Here is an 18,878-nt window from a genome sequence, read left to right on the forward strand (position 1 = left end):
TATAACTATACCAAACCAAGTAAAAAAAAAATTATTTTGCTAGGCTTGCAGTTTTTCATTTTTCTCTACAATAAATACATATTTTCAAATTTTATATTTCAATTAACTTTTCTAAAATTATAAGTTTTGAATCATAATCAACCTTATTTGATCAATTATATAAAAAGATATAAGATACATGTGCATGAACAAAGAAATAATTTAATTTTTTTTTAAGGGACTGAACAAAGAAATTTTTAACCAACTTTACCAAGGTGCAAACTCTGTCTAAAATTTATGAAATAATTCTAAAAAGGTTCCTTACAAGTAAAACTTATATAGCTTATACTCACTCTAACTCAGCTATAGTTTCTAGCTCAACATTGTTTCCTCTTCTTCTAGGCAAATCAGCAATTGTTATTGCTTGGCCTGTAGAGCCAAAAGGATTAGGAGGCATACTTAACTTTTCTACTCCTTCAAGCATTTGAACCACAACTTTCATACTAGGACGATCTTTAGGGTGCCATTGAATGCACCATAATCCCACAATTGCCATTCTCTTTGCAATCTTACCATCATCTTCTTTTTCTTCTACAAGATTATTATAGATCCATTCCGGATAATAAACTTGACTAGTGTTGTCCTCTTTCACGTCGGTAATCTTCTTCCCACCAACCATTTCAAGCAACATTATTCCAAAACTATAAACATCTGACTTATATGACACATTCCCGAAGTTTCTAGAAAAAACTTCGGGAGCAATGTACCCTAGAGTCCCTCTAGCGGTAGAGACTGACACCATACTTTGATCCCTTGAACACAACTTAGCCAAACCAAAATCAGAAAGCTTAGGAACAAAGTTATGGTCTAACAAAACATTATGAGGTTTGATATCGAAATGAAGGATTCTTTGATCACACCCTTGATGAAGATATTCAATACCTTTGGCTATGCCTAAAGTAATATCCATAAGTTTCTCCCAACCTAAGAAATGATCAGAATCTGGTGAAGATATATATTGTTGAAGTGAGCCATTTGGTAAGAATTCATAGACAAGAGCTCTTCTAAACCCGTCAGCACAATAACCAACCAAACGAACCACATTGATATGGTGAATTCGACCAATGGTGCCAACTTCATTTACAAACTCTTCTCCATTTCCTTTCAAATTGTTAAGGATTTTCACAGCAACAAAGAATTTTGCTGAGAGTTTTCCTTTGTAGACTACTCCATAGGCACCTTCACCTAATTTTTCATTGAATTGACTTGTAATATGCTTAATATCAGCATAAGAATATCTGCTTGGCTTTAGAGCTAGGTAGTCCTCCAAAAATCTCTCTAATCTTTGTTGATTATGTTTTTCTTGCTCATTAGAGTTGTAAGCGCGATAAGCCAATACAAGTAGCAGAGTAAGAACAATTGTACCAAATGTTGCACCTGCACACAAAATGAAAAACATTTAACATGTTCAATTTTTGATCTAGATATAGTCTAACATAACAATAATGTTCTATAAAAACAAAACAAAAAATTCTCACCAATTGCCACGAATTTCTTGGTTTGGCCTGCAACAATATAATTCAGATTTGTGGTTATAAAGAAATTAATCAAAACGAGACATTGCTTGAACTTGGACATAGTATTACCCCAACTAAGTAAAATGTACTGGAGAGTATAGTAGAAAACTATACAAAATCCATTAAAAACAATTTCAATTCTTTTAGGCAAAATTACCATTTTGCCCTTTACTTCACCTGAAAATCAATCTTAAAGCTTAGGGATAAAATTGTCTAATACCATAATCCTGGTTAATCTCGATATTCCAAATATCACTCATGACCGTCCCGCTTAAGAAAAGATTGTGACTCTAATAACCAAATCGTCGCATTTTCATAGTTATCGAGCAAATATCACCAAATTAATAAATTTTCAAATATGTCATATTTAATACATTAGAGTTTAATAAAATTTCTGAAATTAAGAAATTATAAGATGCGCAAATAATCCATATTCTAACCACAAGAAAAAGAAGTCATGGTCATGGGACTTACTTGGTTTTGGATATTGATAACACTCAGTTTCATTTTGGCTACCATTGTCCTTGAATCGACATCCGTATCCTTTTACAACTTCACAAAGAGCACAATTGGGCTTAACCCAATTCATATAAATATACTTTTGCTCACTAAAAGAGCTGAGAAGAATATAAGGAACAGAAATTACATTATACATTTTTTTACAAAATGCCAAGGGCACATATTCAATGGAGGATGAAGAATAAAGAGCAATAACTTGGTAACCATGAGGGCTAGTGAGGCAAGGAATGACAATGGAATCCAAATCTTCTGAAACAGAACAGTTAAACAGTGTATAGTCACAAAGTTCATCTTTGATGAAACTTAAGGGAGAAACTGATGAGCCATTGATCTTTAAAAGCTTTAGAAAAAGGCAATCATTGGGGTCATATAATTCTATCAACTGAGATTTGTAATCTATGTTTTTCACAAACAAGTTTACTGATTTTGGCAGCTCTAGAACTGTATGTTTTCCCATGCAAGATAGCTCAAAGCCCGGATAGCCGCAGTGATTCGGTTGAGCATCTTTGAGTCTGAACGGGAATCGAATCGCGGGGCCATTTCCACATCTTGATTCCTTGCATTGTGTTTGAGTTGCTCCAATATCAATGGACAACTTCAGAAGTATAAACAGTGTGTATGGCCAAGAAATTGCAGATTTTGAGAGAAAATTCATGATCCCTTTTCTCTCACTCTGAGGTGAGTAAAATGAAAACCAGGCTAAGTTTCACACACAAAAAAATAAATAATAATAGTATGGAGCACATGAAGCTATTGCTAGTTATGTAATAAAATACTTTTTATGTATGTAATTTATTTTGATACAATCTTTTGAGTATGTAAAATCAAATTTTGATGGGTTGCTTGCTTGGATTTGTGTTCTATTTCCTTCCTATTGATTAAAGATGACATGGTCATTGGTTATGGACCTTTTAGATTAGGGCTAGGGAGTAGTAAATATAACATAGTATTGCTCTTCATTTGTGAATGAAGAGCCATGTGACTTGTTTTTCCCTAAATTTAATGAGTGGCATGCTTTTATGTGGGTTCTGTTTCCTTCCCATTGATTAATGATAACATGCAAATATTACATAATATAGCTTTTAGTTATTGAGGAGCAATGTGACTTATTTGTCCATAATGGTTTTTAAAGTTATTGATCACATCTACTTTTGACTAGCTTGCATTGTGTCCATGAAAAATAATCTGTTTTGATGAACTTGTTATTTGAGTTAAAATTTCATTCAAATTGTTTCTCTTGATTAAAACATCACATACTAATTATATTTCTAATTAGTTTCATTTGTAAAAATTAAATATTCAAATAAAAAAGTTTCAACTCCCTTGTGTTGGTACTTTGTTACACTTAATTTCAAAGTTTATTTTTGGTGATCACCCTTGTCCGTTGATCTCAGCTAACTTTTCAGCATAAAGTCATGTGGATGGATACCTAAAATTTGTGACGTCATAATTTATTAATTATTTTAAATTAAAGAAAATAGTAGACTATTTATATTAATTAATTAAAAAAAGATTAAACTAACCATTTAACTCGGTTTATCAAAAGTTTTGGAATGCTAATTAGAATTTTTGCCTCTTGAACTTTCACATGTACCAAATCATGTTCTTTGAACTTTTAAGGTTGAGGGGGTAGATATCAAAGTCTGGGGAACATCGTTTAGTATATAAACAATTACTGAAATAGTAAAATTGAATGAAATTAGACAAAAGTCCTTAAATTTAACAATCTCAATAATTCAGGGGATATTTTTAACGACCTTAAAAGTTCGAGAGGCATGATTTAGTACATGTTAAAGTTCAGAGGGTAGTTGATCATCATTGAATCCAATGGCCACACCATTTCCACGTCTTGATTTTTCATACATTGTGTTTGAGTAGCTCCAATATCAATGAGCAATAATCCCAAAACCCTAAACATAAAGATAGTGAAGCACATACTAAATATATATAGCATGGAGCACATGAACCTATTGCTATTTTTCCTTTTCTTTTAGTTTTGATACAATCTTTGATTATGTTAAAGCTATATTTTAATGGGTTGCTTGACTTGATTTGGATTATGTTTCCCTCTCATTGATTAGGGTGGCCATTGGCTATGGACCTTTAGATTAGAACTAGCACATACTACATAATATTGGTCGTAATAATTTGTGAAATTAAAGCCATGTGACTTGTTTGTCCCTAATTTATGATGGCTTGCTTGCTTTGATTTGGGTACTTCCCTCCCATTTGATTAAAGTTGAAATGGACATGGTCATCGCCTATGCACCTCTTCGATTAGGACTTTGATATTACATAATATTTATATATATAGCTCTAAATTTTTTAGGAGCCATGTGAGTTGTTTTGTCCTTATTTGTCTAGTTTCCCTTAATGTGTCCATGCTTATATAGCTCTACGTCGATGAACTTGTGCATTTGTGAGTTGATTTTTTTGGTCATAATTTGTGGTGAGTTGAAATTTCATTGAAAGTGTTTTTCTTGATTATGGCATCATTATAATCTACAATATTAGTTAACACTATCATAAAGGAACTTTGCTAGACATTAATGTGAAAATTAACTTTATAGTTAAATCAATTATTTTAAACGAGAAATAGTTATATATTCCATTTAATACTAATTTTTAATAAGAAAAAAAAATAAATTATGTTATTTTTTAATTTAAATTACATATCTAACTGTGGTAATGACACATGAGTAACGCGATAGATAAATCAAGTTTTTCTTGCTAAATGGGGTTGGAACCTTTTAAACAACAGTCAATCTCTTTGTTGCAAGGTGCTGAAACTGAAATATTTGAGGGGTATGAGATTTCTTGAGTATCAATACAAAAACTCGGATTTTTAGTTTTGAAAAAATATTATCAAAGCTATTGATATTCTTCGGAAAGAGGCTTGTAAAATGGTGATTGATAGCAAAAACACTAATATTTGAGATGATCCTTGGGTGGCTCATGAAAATAGCTTCTACCGAAAACCTAATGGAGTGCCCGATCTTGAATTGCAACAGGCAGCAGATCTTTTAATGGAGAATGGTGACTGGGATTTTCAAAAATTGGTCTACCTTTTCGACTAGAAGACTGTGGATGCAATTTTGAAAGGGGCAAACGTTTTGGAAGGGGTCAAGATTACTGGATCTGGACTAAAGAGACAAATGGTCGTTTCTCTTGTAATTCAGCGTATTTAATTCAAGCTTTCCAAAGAGCTCCTCCGAGCGTTCTTTCCCTTACTATGTGGAACAAGCTTTGGAATAGCAAAATTTTAGAACGCCATGTAAGATCCTTTGGTAGAACATCCTCTCTAACGCACTCCCCATTCTGTCTATTGTAAAGCAGCAAATGAACATTGAAGAGACAACTTGCCCAATTTGTGGTGGAGATAATGAAACTATGGAACATTTGTTTCTTCATTGTAATTTTGCCTACCGTCTATGGTGTTCTTCCCCATGGGGAATTTACCCCATCTCGAATGTTGGAACTCGGTTGTGGGATTGGGTTAAATTCACTTAAGGTAGACAAGGAATCAACGTTGATGAAGTTTTCATATTTGCTTTAATTGTGGTGGACATCGTCTGGCGAGCTCGAAACGACAAGGTACACAATAATAATTTGGGTAGTATAAAACATTATATTGATTCTATTTATTACTGTTCTACAGATTACAGAGCCCCGATTCTTCTCTAACCTACTCCTGTGTTGGAATCTAGGTGGTCCCCTCCTCCTTTGGACTTAGAACAGTATCAGAATGGACAGGTGCGAATCGGATAGGATCACTCGCAAGGGATATGGCTCTTATACCATGTTGAGAATAATGAGGTTCTATCTTAAAACCAATTGATCATAAATAGAATAGCTCATGTTCTTATATATATTTCAATACTCTACCATTTATTTCATGTGAGACAATGTCCACAATAATGATCGCGATGTCTAATTTTGTTTTATCTATGTACATTTTTAGTTTAAAAAAAAAATAAGAAAAGAATCACATTATCATTTTGTTAGTTTAATCTTGTCTTTTTTAATTTTTTTGTCAATACTCTTTAATTTTACTTTTGTTTGCAAATTGAGGAGCCAGTTAAATCCGATTTAAATGCTAACTAGGTTAGTACTGTGTACACCTATGTAGACGTGACATGTTTTTATTAGTTTCGAAGTTTTAGTGTCACATGTACACGTACACAAAAGCAATCCCAATTAGCATTCAACAACAGAATTCAACTAGTTCCTTAAATTAGCAAACAAAAATAAAATTAAGGGGGGTATTAAAAAAAGCAAGGGATTAAAGTGTTTAAACATTAAAACACAAGGGTCCTATATAAACAATTTCATCACACTTTGCAAAGCCTCTCTAAAAATGACTCTTATTAGATTCTTTACAATGATCCTTATTTCTCTCACTCTTCTCATCACTTGCAGAGCCCAAATCAACAATGTATCATGTTCACCTTCCTCCTGTGGCAAAATCCAAAACATAAGCTACCCTTTTCGGCTAAATTCAGATCCAAGCAACTGCGGACACAAGAACTACATTCTCTCTTGCCACAAAAATGTAACAATACTAAAACTCTTTCATGGAAAATACACAGTTGAAGCAATCAATTACACTAAAGAAACAATAAGAATAGTTGATTCAGGCCTTCAGAAGGGAAATTGCTCCACTCTCCCACATTATCCTCTTTCCAATTACAACTTCACAACTTGGAATGATCCATACACAAGAATTTCGAGACAAGAACTCGAATCATATTTTTTATCAAACACTCTGGTTTTCCTTAGCTGTGAAAGACCAGTAAAATCCCATCTTTATATAGACACATCTTCTTGCTTTAAAATTAGTAGATATTATAATTATTCTTATGTAATAGTGTCTGGGGAATTAATTACTGTTAGGGATTTGGATGAATCATGTGTTGTTGTATTAACCACTTTAGTATCTGATCAAATAAACAACAGTGGAAATGCTCTTTCATTCATGGATATTCACAATGAAATGGCCTTTGGATTTGAGCTTTCATGGACTATATCTACCAGATTCCAACTTCAAACTGGATTGAGTAAAAATATATTGCTTAGTCTTTTAACTTGGCTTATTCTAACAACTACTTTTGTTTTTATGGGAAAATTAATTATCTGTTTTTTTTTTTTTTTGGATGAATGCAGGTTTGTGGCAAGAATTTTTGAGCATCCTTAGTAGTAAGTATATATTTTATTCATTCTTTATTTCCAAAAAAAATACACAAATAAATGAATACTTCTTTTATATATATTTCAGAATCATCTTATTCATCATCAAGATTTTTTTTGTCTTGCAGCTTACAGTATTTTGGCATTAATAATAATTGGTAAGAACACTAATTTTAAGATTATTCATCTTACTTTTTTATTTTCTAAATATCAAAGTAGAAAGCTCTTATTTTAAATCCCAAGAATCTGGATTAAGAAACAAAAATCTTCTTAATAATCCCAAGAAAGAGTGGTGTTTGGTGGCCTATGAATGTATTTAAATTTTTGTTTTGTAATCGCTCAGCATTTTTCTAAACAGACTCTTTCTCTTGATGATGGGAGAGTTTAGTGGTCAAAATTGCCAGAGTTGATGTAAATTTTTGGATTGGTTTTGGCTTAGGCCTAAGGAGAAGTTCCATTTATTCAAAATAAAAAAAAAAAAAAAAACAAAAACAAAAACAAAAATCTTCTTCAAAGTTTTGCAAGAAGAGAAAAATATCCTGGTTTTAATTATATTTGTTATTTTGTGCTAGTAGTTTTGCACATTTTGCTTCCTTTTTTTAATTAAGTAGTTTTGGTGGTTTAAATATCATTTTTTTTTATTGAAGTTCTATTTAGAATAATTGAGATTTTCTAATAAAGTTATATGATGAACAAAGACACTTAATTATAAGCACTTTTAGTTAGAGATACTTGATTTGATTTATTGAGTTAAAATACTATTGCCATTTCTCAATGCAGGAGGTTTCATTGTAGGAAGGGTCATATTAGGGACTATATGTGTGTGTATTTTGTTGATCTACAAATGGAGAAGGAGACATTTATCAATGTATGATCATATTGAAGAATTTTTACAAAGTAATAACAATCTTACACCAATAAGATACTCTTATTCAGATATTAAAAAGATGAGCCATGGATTTAAAGATAAATTAGGTGAAGGAGGCTATGGTTCTGTATACAAAGGAAGACTTCGTAGTGGTCATTTCGTAGCAATTAAGATGATGGATACATCCAAAGGCAATGGTGAAGATTTCATAAACGAAGTTGCTACAATAGGTAGGATTCATCATGTCAATGTTGTTAGATTGATCGGATTTTGTGTGGAGGGTTCAAAGCGTGCTCTTGTATATGATTTCATGGCGAATGGATCTCTTGATAAACATATTTTCTCAAAGGAAGGAATTGAGTCTTTGAGTTACAAGATGATGTTTGAAATGTCACTTGGAGTGGCTCGTGGTATCGAGTATCTTCATCGAGGATGTGAAATGCAAATTTTGCATTTTGATATCAAGCCTCACAACATTCTTTTGGATGAGAATTTCGTAACAAAAGTTTCAGATTTTGGCTTGGCGAGATTATGTCCATTGGACAATAATACTGTGTCTCTCACTGCAGCAAGAGGAACCTTAGGATACATAGCTCCCGAATTGTTTTATAAAAACATTGGAGGAGTTTCTTACAAAGCCGATGTGTATAGTTTTGGCATGTTACTGATGGAAATGGCGAGTAGAAGGAGGAATCTGAACTCAGCAGAGAAGTCGAGTCGAGTTCATTTCCCATCTTGGGTTTCTAACCAATTTAGTGAAGGAATGGACATTGATTTTGGTGTTGAGACAATGGAGGAATCAAAGATAATAAAGAAGATGATGATAGTTGCATTGTGGTGCATACAGTTCAAGCCTTCTGATCGTCCTTCAATGACCAAAGTTGTTGAGATGCTTGAAGAACAAACTGAGTTCTTGGAATTGCCTCCAACTAAATTCTCTTACTATTCAAATGAGGATCATGGAGAGTGTAGTTCATCCTCAATGTGGCCATCCACAGGGGACAATTACTCAGATAATACTACTTTTACTCATGTACCAAATTAAGGATAAGATTTCAACTACATATATATATTTGCAATGTACAAGAAAAAACTATAAATAAACAAATTATTTATTAGTGCAGCTTTTCTTCTTAAACAACTCTGTTCTTTTTATGGTTACAAAAATCAAACTTGATCAGACCCTTCTAAAATCTCCACAAAGTATCCTAAGAGCATAAACACAGCACAAGACAAGGACAAAAACATTGCTCCCTTTTACTATATGTAAGTTATTATACATAATAAGTCTCTGAATTTTTGAGGACCCTTGTGACTTGTTTGTCCCAATGATCCAAAATTAGATCACATTTTTAAGTAAATAAATACTCTTTAGTCAAAATTTCTGACTCATATACACATGATTCTCTCATTTCATATTGTGAAATTTTGTGTTATCTTTTCTTTATTTCCAAAGCTATTACTCAATGCTCATTCTAATTCAGATATAGCTTCTAGCTCTGGATTCTTGCGTCTTCTAGGCATATCAACAATTGATTTTGGTTGACCAGTAGAGCCAAAAGGATTAGGAGGCAATGTTAACTTTTCTCCTCCTTCAAGCATTTGTACCACAACTTTCATGGAAGGGCGATCCGTGGGGTGCCACTGAATGCACCATAAACCCACAATTGCAAGTTTCTTTGCAATCTTAGCGTCTTCTTCTTTCTCGATATGGATTCGTAAGTCTTCTCCTTCTTCTAGGAGATTATAGATCCATTCGGGATAATAAACTTGACTAGTGTTGTCTTCTTTAACATCTGTAATCTTCTTCCCACCAACCATTTCAAGCAACACCATCCCGAAACTGTAAATATCTGACTTGTATGAAACATTTCCAAAGTTTCTAGAAAAAACTTCGGGTGCAATGTATCCCATGGTTCCTCTAGCTGTAGACATTGACACCATACTTTGATCTTTTGAGCACAACTTGGCCAAACCAAAATCAGAAATTTTGGGAATGAAGTTTTGGTCTAGCAAGACATTATGAGGCTTGATATCGAAATGAAGGATTCTTTGATCACACCCTTGGTGAAGATACTCAACACCTTTGGCTATGCCTAAAGTAATATCCATAAGTTTCTCCCAACCTAAGAAATGATCAGAATCTGGTGAAGATATATACTGTTGAAGTGAACCATTTGGTAAGAACTCATAAACAAGAGCTCTTCTAAATCCATCAGCACAATAACCAACCAAGCGAACCACATTGATATGGTGAATTCGACCAATAGTGCCTACTTCATTTATAAACTCATCTCCATTTCCTTTTGAACTGTGAAGAATTTTCACAGCAACAAAGAATTCTGCTGAGAGCTTTCCCTTAAATACTGCACCATAGGCTCCTTCACCCAATTTTTCCTTGAACTCGCCTGTAATATGTTTGATGTCAGAATAAGAATATCTACTTGGCTTTAAAGCCTTGTAATCCTCCAAAAAACTTTCTATTCTCCGTTGATTTTCTTTCTCTTGCTTATTAGAATTGTAAGCTCGATAAGCCACAACAAGTAGCAGTGTAAGAACAGTAGTACCAATTGTTACACCAATAGTTACAAATTTCTTGGTTTGACCTGCAAACAATACAATAAAGATCTTGTGATTAAGAAATAGATCAAAACTATTGAGTAACCTATGCCTTAAGCAAAAAAAGAAAGTGACTTACTTGGTTTAGGATATGCATAACACTCTGTTTCACTTTTGGTGTCATTGTTCTTTAATCGACATCCATATCCCAATACTCCACAACGAGAACAATTGGGTTTAGCCCAATTCATATAAAGATATTTTCTGTCAACAGCAAAAAGTGTATAAGGAACAGATATGATATCATACATTTTATTACAAGATGCCAAAGGCACATCTTCAATGGTGGAGGAAGATTCAACTGCAATAACGTGGTAACCATCAGGGCCACTGAGGCAGGGAAAGTCCATGCCGATGCCGTATAGAGCATTTCTTTCTAAAGCAGAACAATTAAACATTGTATAGTTACGAAGTTCAAATTTTGCGAAATATAATGGAGAAACTGATAAACCATTGATCTTTAAAAGCTGTCCAAAAAGGCAATCATTGGGGTCATATAATTTTATCACCTGAGATTTGTAATCTATGCTTTTCACAAACAGCTTTACTGATTTTGGCAGCTCTAGAACCGTACGTTTCCCTCTGCAAGATAGCTCAAAGCCAGGGTAACCACAGTGATTTGGTTGACCATCTTTGACTCTGAACGGGAATCGAATTGCCGGCCCATTCCCACATCTTGATTCCTTGCACTGTGTTTGACTAGCTTCAATATTAATGGACAACCCCAGAAGCAAAAACAGAGTGAAAGACCAAAAAAGTTGAGATTTTGAGAGAAACCCCATCATTATTTCTCGTTCTGGTTATCGATAAAGATGAGTGGATGGGAAACTAGTAAAGGGTTGATGGGTATTTGAGTAAAATAAAATTAGAATAGTCAAACTTTAATGGGTAGGTACAATGTATGGGAGTTTTATGGTATTAGCATTATTTAGCTAGCTCAGTTGTGGAACATGTTCCAACTTGACAGAATCTTAGTCAACGAGATCAAGCTGCTCTTTTTGATAAAATGTATATACACATTATGGCTAACTCTTCTTCCTTTGGCTCTTTCCAGACCCAAAACAAAATGCATCTTAGATTCTTGATCCTTATCTTCTTCTTCTTCTTCCTTTTCCTCAATTGCAGAGCCCAAAACAATCAATGTTCACCTTCTTCCTGTGGAAAAATCAAGAATATAAGCTACCCTTTTAGCCTAAAATCCGATCCAAAAAGCTGTGGAGACCAAAGGTATGTTCTTTCTTGCGAGAACAATATCACAATACTAAACCTCTATTCAGGAAAATACTCCGTGGAAGCAATCAATTACATTAACCATACCATAAGAGTGGTTGATCCAGGAATTCAAAAGGGCAATTGCTCTTCTCTCCCTCGTTACCCTATTTCAAGGTACAACTTCAGACAGGGTGACCCATATGAGCTTCAACAATGGAGCACAGATTGGACTCTGAAGCTTATGTCAAAGACACTGGTTTTCGTGAGTTGTGAAAAAACAGTCAAATCCCATTTTTATATAGACACTTCTTCTTGCTCATCTAATGGTTACAAAAACCATTCTTATGTAATAGTCAATGGGAGCTTGACTGTTTCGGACATGGATAAATCATGTGGTGTAAAGCTAACGACTTTAGTATCTCAGCATAGAAACAATAACACCAATGCTTCTTCATTCATGGATATTCATAATGAGATGGCTTTTGGGTTTAAGCTTTCATGGATTCCAGGAATCACTCCACTTCCAATCCGAATAAGTATTTTTCTTAGTCTTTTAACTTTGGTCATTGGAATTCATAAAGCAATAATCTTTGAACTTATTTTTGGTTGTTTTGAATTAAAAAAATGCAGGCCTGTGGGATCAAATATTGCAAGACCTTAGTAGTAAGTACATGGTTTATTCATTTATTGTGCCTTAAAAACTTTTATGTTCTTGCATATTATTGATTCATCAATCTGTGTGTTCTGTTTTCTTTTTCTGGTCTCCTTGCAGCTTACCGATATTTGATACTATTTATACTTGGTAAGACCTCTAATTTTAAGCTTAGTTGTTCATAAACTTATCATACATTTTCACAATGAGCTGACACATAAAAACCAGAAGAAGACATTTTATATGAGCAAGTTTAGTTGGAGACTTGTGACTTAATGTAGGCTAGAATTTGACTCATGATATATGCTACTGCCAATTTCTTAATGCAGGAGCTGTGATTGTAGGAAGGGCCATATTAGGGACTCCATGTTTGTGTATCTTTTTGTTCTACACATGGAGAAGGCGACATTTATCGATGTATGATCGTATTGAAGAATTCTTGCAAAGTTATAACAATCTTGTACCTATAAGATACTCGTATTCAGATATTAGAAAGATGAGCCAAGGGTTTAAAGATAAATTGGGTGAAGGAGGCTATGGCTCTGTGTATAAAGGAAAACTTCGAAGTGGTCATTTAGTAGCAATTAAGATGTTGGATGCATCTAAAGGAAATGGGGATGATTTTGTTAATGAAGTTGCTACAATTGGTAGGATTCATCATGTTAATGTTGTTAGACTAATTGGATTTTGTGTTGAAGGTTCAAAGCGTGCTCTTATATATGATTTTATGACTAATGGATCTCTTGACAAACATATTTTCTCTAAGGAAGGAATTGACTCTTTAAGTTATGAGATGATGTTCGAAATTTCACTTGGAGTGGCTCGGGGAATTGAGTATCTTCATCAAGGATGCGAAATGCAGATTCTGCATTTCGATATCAAGCCACACAACATCCTTTTAGATGAGAATTTTGTAACAAAAGTTTCAGATTTCGGCTTAGCTAGATTATGTCCATTGGATAATAATATTGTGTCTTTAACTGCAGCGAGAGGAACCTTAGGATACATAGCTCCAGAATTGTTTTACAAAAACCTCGGAGGAGTTTCTTATAAAGCTGATGTCTATAGTTTTGGCATGTTATTGATGGAAATGGCGAGTAGAAGAAGGAATATAAATTCAGCAGTAGAGAATTCGAGCCGAGTTCACTTCCCATCTTGGGTTTCTAACCAATTCAGTGAAGGAAATGATTTTGATTTTGGTGTTGGGACAGTGGAGGAAGTAAAGATCATAAAGAAGATGATGATAATTGCATTATGGTGTATACAATTCAAGCCATCTGATCGTCCTTCAATGACCAAAGTGGTAGAGATGCTTGAAGATCAAACTGAGTCCTTAGAAATGCCTCCAACTAAATTCACATTCTATTGTTCAAATGAGGCACCAATGGAGGATCTTGGAGAGAACAGTTCATCCTCAACATGGTCATCCACACAATCAGGGGACAATTACTCAGATACTACTTTAAGTCAGATATCAGATTAAAGAGATGTACAATAAAACACAATAAAAAACATATTATGTATTGTATTGTATTAGTATTATTTCATACAATATTATATTTAGTATTAACTTGTACTAATAAGTTATGTAAAAATATAAATTCTTCACAATAAACCTGACCACAGCTTGAACTCAGACTCGGACTTACACCCGGACCCAAAACATGCCCCGAACTCAGACCTGAACAGGGACCCAGACCTCGGACCCGGACCCCATATTCGAACCCAAACCCCAAATTCCAAAGCCGGACTCCAAAGTCGAGCATGGACCAGACCTGGATCCGAATACAAACCCAAGTCTGGAGTTCGGGTCTTGGACCCCCGGACCTTAACTCAAACCTTGATCCGGATTCGGATTCGGATTAGGGTTCGGGGTCCAGGTCACAGTTTGGGTCTGGGTCTGAGTTTGGAGTTTGGGTTTAGGTTCGGGGTCAAGGTCCTAGTCCTGGTCTAGGGTCTTGGTGGGTCTGGGGTCTAGGGTCGGCGGTTTGGGTCCGAGTCCGAGTTCGGGTGAAGGTTCGGGTTCGTGATCCAGGTTCAAGTCCCCGTCTGGGGTTCGGGGCCGGGGCCAAGGCCAGGGCTGGGTTCAAGGTCCAAGTCTGGGTCTGGATTCAGGTCCGGCGTCTGAGTCCGTATCTAGGTCCATGGTTTGTGTTCGGGTCTATATTCAAGTCCGAGGTCTGGGTCCGTATTGGGGTCCAAGTCCGGGGTTCGGGTTGAAGTCCGGAGTTCGGGTCTGTGGTCTTGGTCCGAATCAGGGGCCCGAATTTGGGTTTGAGTCCGGAGTCCGAGGATGGGGCTGGATTTGGGCTTAGTCCAAGTTTGGGTTCGGGTCCGAGTTTGGATTCAGGTCTGGGGTCGGGGCTCGAATTCGAGTCTAGGTCCGGGGTCCAGTTGGGGTATGGATTCAGATTCGGTTTTGGAGTTTGGAGTCCGCATTTGGGGTCCAAGTTCAGATTTAGTTTCGGGGTTCGGTGCTAAGGCCAAGTGCGATAGTTTCGGGTCCGGGATCGAGGGTCCAAGTCCCAATTCAAGTCTGCAATTTATATTATTTCTTTTGAATAAAAGTTTCCATCTTTGACTTTGAGATCCTTGCCACCATACCAAATATGATATTGAATAATGTAATTAGATGACTTAATGGGTCTTTCCCCTCACTTTCCAAAACCATGGTGGTTGTTTGAATGAAATAGCATTGGTATATGAGTTTTGCTCTCAACTGGTTTGATATATTGCCTCATAGATCTTCCAAACTGATATTTCATCAAATTTTAGGGCCTATTTCATTATTAATGTATCTATCTATTCAAAGATGTTTTCCAAGAAATTCTAACTCAAAATAAATCTTAAACAATATTCCTTTGCATTCCAAACTAGACTATATACTATTCAATTATATTGTGCATCACAGAAGCTGGTATTAATATATCACATAATAACATTTACATAGGCTTCGTTTGTTTTTGTTCTTTTGGGTGAAATTGTGTTATTTTCAATTATGAACAAGGAAATCCAGATAATTTCTGCCTGTCTCAAGGGAAAGGGACACTTTTTATTATTATTTAGATCATATTGTGTTCCCTGTTCTAGAAATACTCAATTCACTTGTAAAATATATTACTATCTCCAAAGTACCTTATTTATTTTCTCATTAAAATTAAAATAAGAAATATACATTAAAGTTTTATTAATTAGTAATTTAAAATTGTAATATAAGAAATAAATAACAACTATGTTGATCTGATATTTCATTGTCAACATAATAAAAGAGAGGACACTGCATATAATAAGCTGCCAAAAATCAACAAATTTGAATTTGATAGTGAATATTCTCATCTCAAGATTTCAGAGCCATGAAAACACCTGTAAAGATTGTTTTCTATATCTAGAATTGTTTATAACTGATAACAAACAACTTCAATTTTCACACCAGCATTGCCAGTAATCAATCATTGCAGGAGCAAGTTCTATTCTTTATATGATGAAACCTATTTGAATCTCTTACCACTATCTCTCCCTCTGTGGCCAACCAAATCCTGAGGTTCTTGAAAACCCTCATAGGTTTTGATTTTGATGTGTTGATAAGCCCAAAAGCCACTGCTATTTTCTCAATGTGTTGAACCAAATACTGTTCTTTTTGTTCCTCTTCAACATCATGAAGAACCAAATCAGTATCTGGGACATAACCCAATTGTTTTATCTTTGAGGCCAATCTGTCTAGTTCATCATAAATCTCAATGAAACTTGTATCCCCAACATGACACTTGCTTGAACCTGCTTCTTTAATCAAGTTTCTCTCTTTCATCTACTTTGTTATTTGAGCCACTTCTTCCCATTGATTGATGGAGACATATAAGTTAGCTAGTAAAACAAATGCTGCTGGATCATTTGGATCTTGCTTGAGAATCATGTTCGAAGCATGTTTCCCCAGCTAAATGTTACTGTGGCTCGACAAGCTCCGAGAAATGTATGCCAAATTAGTGTATCAGCCATGAAAAGCATCGAGTTTATGAATTCAAGGGCCTCTGATGGTGAGCCTGATCCACCCAATAGGTCAACTATGCATGCATAGTGTTCCATTCTTGGGACTATGCCGTGTTTTGGGTACATTGACTTGAAGTGTTTCCATCCTTCAGAAACTAAACTAGCATGGCTACAAGCTGATAAAACAGCAGTGAAAGTAATCTCATTTGATTTCGATTCTTAAAATTTTTCCTATTGGGTTTCAAAACAACAGTGGATCTTTTATTAGTATTGTTGTTGTTTCCAACAACAAGCACCTCTTCCTTTTAGTCTTGTTTTCGAGGTTCCTCCTCAATTCGAAGACGAGTGATCAGACTTTCCAATGAAAACTCTTTCGTTTTATGCCTGAGAATATTTTTAAAATCTTTCCACGAAGGGGTTATTTATCAATCATAACTTGAAATTGTTCATCAATAGTCATACCTTCAGACAGAATTTCATGAGCTATTTTTTAAAACTCGTGAGATTGGGCTTCAATTGATTTATCATTAGTCATTTGAAACTTCAAGTAGCGGTTCATAACGTATTTCTTTGTTCCTGTCTCTTCGGTATCATATTTTTTCTATAATGACTCCCATATATCTTTGGCAAATTTATCAAAATTATAATAATCATACAAATCATCAAACAGCCATTCAAAATAAAATTCTTAAGCTACCCAGGAGTCCCTTTCCTTAACCTGCAATTTGTACTTCTCGACTTCATCATTCTTCTCGGCATGAGGTGGAGTCTCAAACACAATTGGTTTCAAAACAGTGAGCACAAACACAACTTTTTTCACAGTCAGAAAAAACAATATTTTCTTTCTCCAACGTTTAAAGTGCAAGCCCTCAAAATGAAAAGGCTTGTTAATGTCAGCATAGAACCAAAAAAGTCATCGGTAGTAGTCATAGCAGAATGAACGTCTTAAAAGTATTATTTAAACTGCTTGCAAAAATAAAAGAGGGACGATATTACCGAATGAAATTTTTAGGTTGAGTCGCAGACTAGATCGCTCTCTTTAAGTCGTTCGTGGCACTACCTAGGAATGTGCAAGTAGTTGGAATTTGCCAATCGTTCCTAGAATAAAACAGCCCAGTCATACTATATCGAAACCCCACTGCACTAGGGTTGTACATCGGTCGGTTTGGGCGGCATATCCTATATATTTTCAAACCTAATCTAAAGTTCGGGTTGCTAAAATTTAAGTGCAACCCGCCCAATTTAAAAAAAAAAATTGTAAACCGACCAACGGTTTGGGCAGTTTGGTCGGGTTAACCCGCCCAAACCGGCCAAACTTTTTTTTTTGGTTTCAAAGTCAATAAAAATTAAAAAAAATAAAGTAAAAATATCAAATTCCACCAAAGCACAACACAATATATATGACTTTGAAACTAACAATTAAGTATATAATTTTATATTATTATATATTTAATCATTCATGTTATATATAATAAAAATTAAAAAGTAAAAAAAATAAAAGCCAAAGTCGGAATGGTCGGGTTATTCAGTTTAATTGGGCGGGTTGGACCTATTTTCAACCCGCCCAATTAACAGATTGGGCGGGTTGTAATTTTTTCGGGTTATTTCGGTTTGTAATTTTTATTAGTTTTTTCGGTTCGATTTGGGTGGGTTATTCGGTTTGGGCGATTTACAAATTTTGTTGTACAGCCCTACACTGCACTGTAGAGAACCGTCGAATACACCCTAAATTTTATGATATCGCAAATGGACTTTTGGTAGTGAAAACTGTGTTTAATATTTTGATATGAAAAAGATGTATTTTCTCCATCAGTTCAATCGCATTATATAGATGAATGGATTGAAATAATATAACGAGAAGAAGAATGTTTTTTGAATTATGGGGAGTAATAGGTTGAACGTGTCCAATTTTATTAAATAATTTTTCTATTAAAATAATAAAGTGTCACACCACAACAACCAACCAGCCCAGCTCGGCTCGGTTCAAACGAACCGTGCGCGCACGTGTGGTGGGTCAAGAGTGTGAGTCCTCACCCATTTACACAAAATTGGGTACCCCTTGGGGTCCAAACCCAAGTGCCAAAGTTGCACCTTATATACCCTTGTAAACAAAGGCTCATATCTCATGTAAGACTCTTTCCACTTCACACACACTAGGACACTTTCATATTTTGTTAAAACATTTATCAAAGTTCCAACAAGTCAGGATGGACCCCATGATTGACCATGACAATCAAGGGTGGAAATTACATCTTGGAGGTGACCCACAATGAGATTATGG

The 18,878-nt window shown here is 34.9% G+C and overlaps 4 protein-coding genes across 4 annotated transcripts; 2 read left to right on the forward strand and 2 right to left on the reverse strand.

The window, feature by feature from the left end:
- Positions 1–181: 181 nt before the first annotated feature.
- Positions 182–2,900, reverse strand: LOC115715877 (rust resistance kinase Lr10). Its single transcript, XM_030644549.2, has 3 exons — positions 2,031–2,900; positions 1,518–1,544; positions 182–1,416 (listed from the first exon to the last, which is right to left on the reverse strand). Exons 1-3 carry the CDS (start codon positions 2,728–2,730, stop codon positions 329–331), a joined length of 1,815 nt encoding a protein of 604 aa, XP_030500409.2. The 5' UTR covers positions 2,731–2,900; the 3' UTR covers positions 182–328.
- Positions 2,901–5,615: 2,715 nt separating this feature from the next.
- On the forward strand, positions 5,616–9,175 carry LOC115715875 (rust resistance kinase Lr10). The gene is made up of 5 exons (XM_030644546.2): positions 5,616–5,891; positions 6,495–7,132; positions 7,239–7,271; positions 7,391–7,420; positions 8,043–9,175. The coding sequence occupies exons 1-5, from the start codon at positions 5,821–5,823 to the stop codon at positions 9,173–9,175; spliced, it is 1,905 nt and encodes a 634-aa protein (XP_030500406.2). The 5' UTR covers positions 5,616–5,820.
- Positions 9,176–9,224: 49 nt separating this feature from the next.
- On the reverse strand, positions 9,225–11,679 carry LOC115715876 (rust resistance kinase Lr10). Its single transcript, XM_030644547.2, has 2 exons — positions 10,829–11,679; positions 9,225–10,736 (listed from the first exon to the last, which is right to left on the reverse strand). The coding sequence occupies exons 1-2, from the start codon at positions 11,532–11,534 to the stop codon at positions 9,601–9,603; spliced, it is 1,842 nt and encodes a 613-aa protein (XP_030500407.2). The 5' UTR covers positions 11,535–11,679; the 3' UTR covers positions 9,225–9,600.
- Positions 11,680–11,684: 5 nt separating this feature from the next.
- Positions 11,685–14,125, forward strand: LOC115715874 (rust resistance kinase Lr10). Its single transcript, XM_030644544.2, has 4 exons — positions 11,685–12,497; positions 12,592–12,624; positions 12,734–12,763; positions 12,943–14,125. The coding sequence occupies exons 1-4, from the start codon at positions 11,756–11,758 to the stop codon at positions 14,094–14,096; spliced, it is 1,959 nt and encodes a 652-aa protein (XP_030500404.2). The 5' UTR covers positions 11,685–11,755; the 3' UTR covers positions 14,097–14,125.
- Positions 14,126–18,878: the final 4,753 nt, after the last annotated feature.

Source organism: Cannabis sativa, chromosome 5 (genome assembly GCF_029168945.1).
Source record: "Cannabis sativa cultivar Pink pepper isolate KNU-18-1 chromosome 5, ASM2916894v1, whole genome shotgun sequence".
Taxonomy (NCBI): domain Eukaryota; kingdom Viridiplantae; phylum Streptophyta; class Magnoliopsida; order Rosales; family Cannabaceae; genus Cannabis; species Cannabis sativa.

Excerpts from the sequence above, each read along its gene's own strand:
- LOC115715877 (XM_030644549.2), bottom strand. The coding sequence starts at position 2,730 with ATGAATTTTCTCTCAAAATCTGCAATTTCTTGGCCATACACACTGTTT. Across the intron at positions 1,545-2,030 it reads TTATCAATATCCAAAACCAA|GCCAAACCAAGAAATTCGTG; the intron begins GTAAGTCCCATG and ends ATATTGTTGCAG. Across the intron at positions 1,417-1,517 it reads CAAGAAATTCGTGGCAATTG|GTGCAACATTTGGTACAATT; the intron begins GTGAGAATTTTT and ends TTTTGTGTGCAG.
- LOC115715874 (XM_030644544.2), top strand. The coding sequence starts at position 11,756 with ATGTATATACACATTATGGCTAACTCTTCTTCCTTTGGCTCTTTCCAG. Across the intron at positions 12,625-12,733 it reads AATATTGCAAGACCTTAGTA|CTTACCGATATTTGATACTA; the intron begins GTAAGTACATGG and ends GTCTCCTTGCAG. Across the intron at positions 12,764-12,942 it reads TTTGATACTATTTATACTTG|GAGCTGTGATTGTAGGAAGG; the intron begins GTAAGACCTCTA and ends TTCTTAATGCAG.
- LOC115715875 (XM_030644546.2), top strand. The coding sequence starts at position 5,821 with ATGGACAGGTGCGAATCGGATAGGATCACTCGCAAGGGATATGGCTCT. Across the intron at positions 7,272-7,390 it reads ATTTTTGAGCATCCTTAGTA|CTTACAGTATTTTGGCATTA; the intron begins GTAAGTATATAT and ends TTTGTCTTGCAG. Across the intron at positions 7,421-8,042 it reads TTTGGCATTAATAATAATTG|GAGGTTTCATTGTAGGAAGG; the intron begins GTAAGAACACTA and ends TTCTCAATGCAG.
- LOC115715876 (XM_030644547.2), bottom strand. The coding sequence starts at position 11,534 with ATGATGGGGTTTCTCTCAAAATCTCAACTTTTTTGGTCTTTCACTCTG. Across the intron at positions 10,737-10,828 it reads TTATGCATATCCTAAACCAA|GTCAAACCAAGAAATTTGTA; the intron begins GTAAGTCACTTT and ends TATTGTTTGCAG.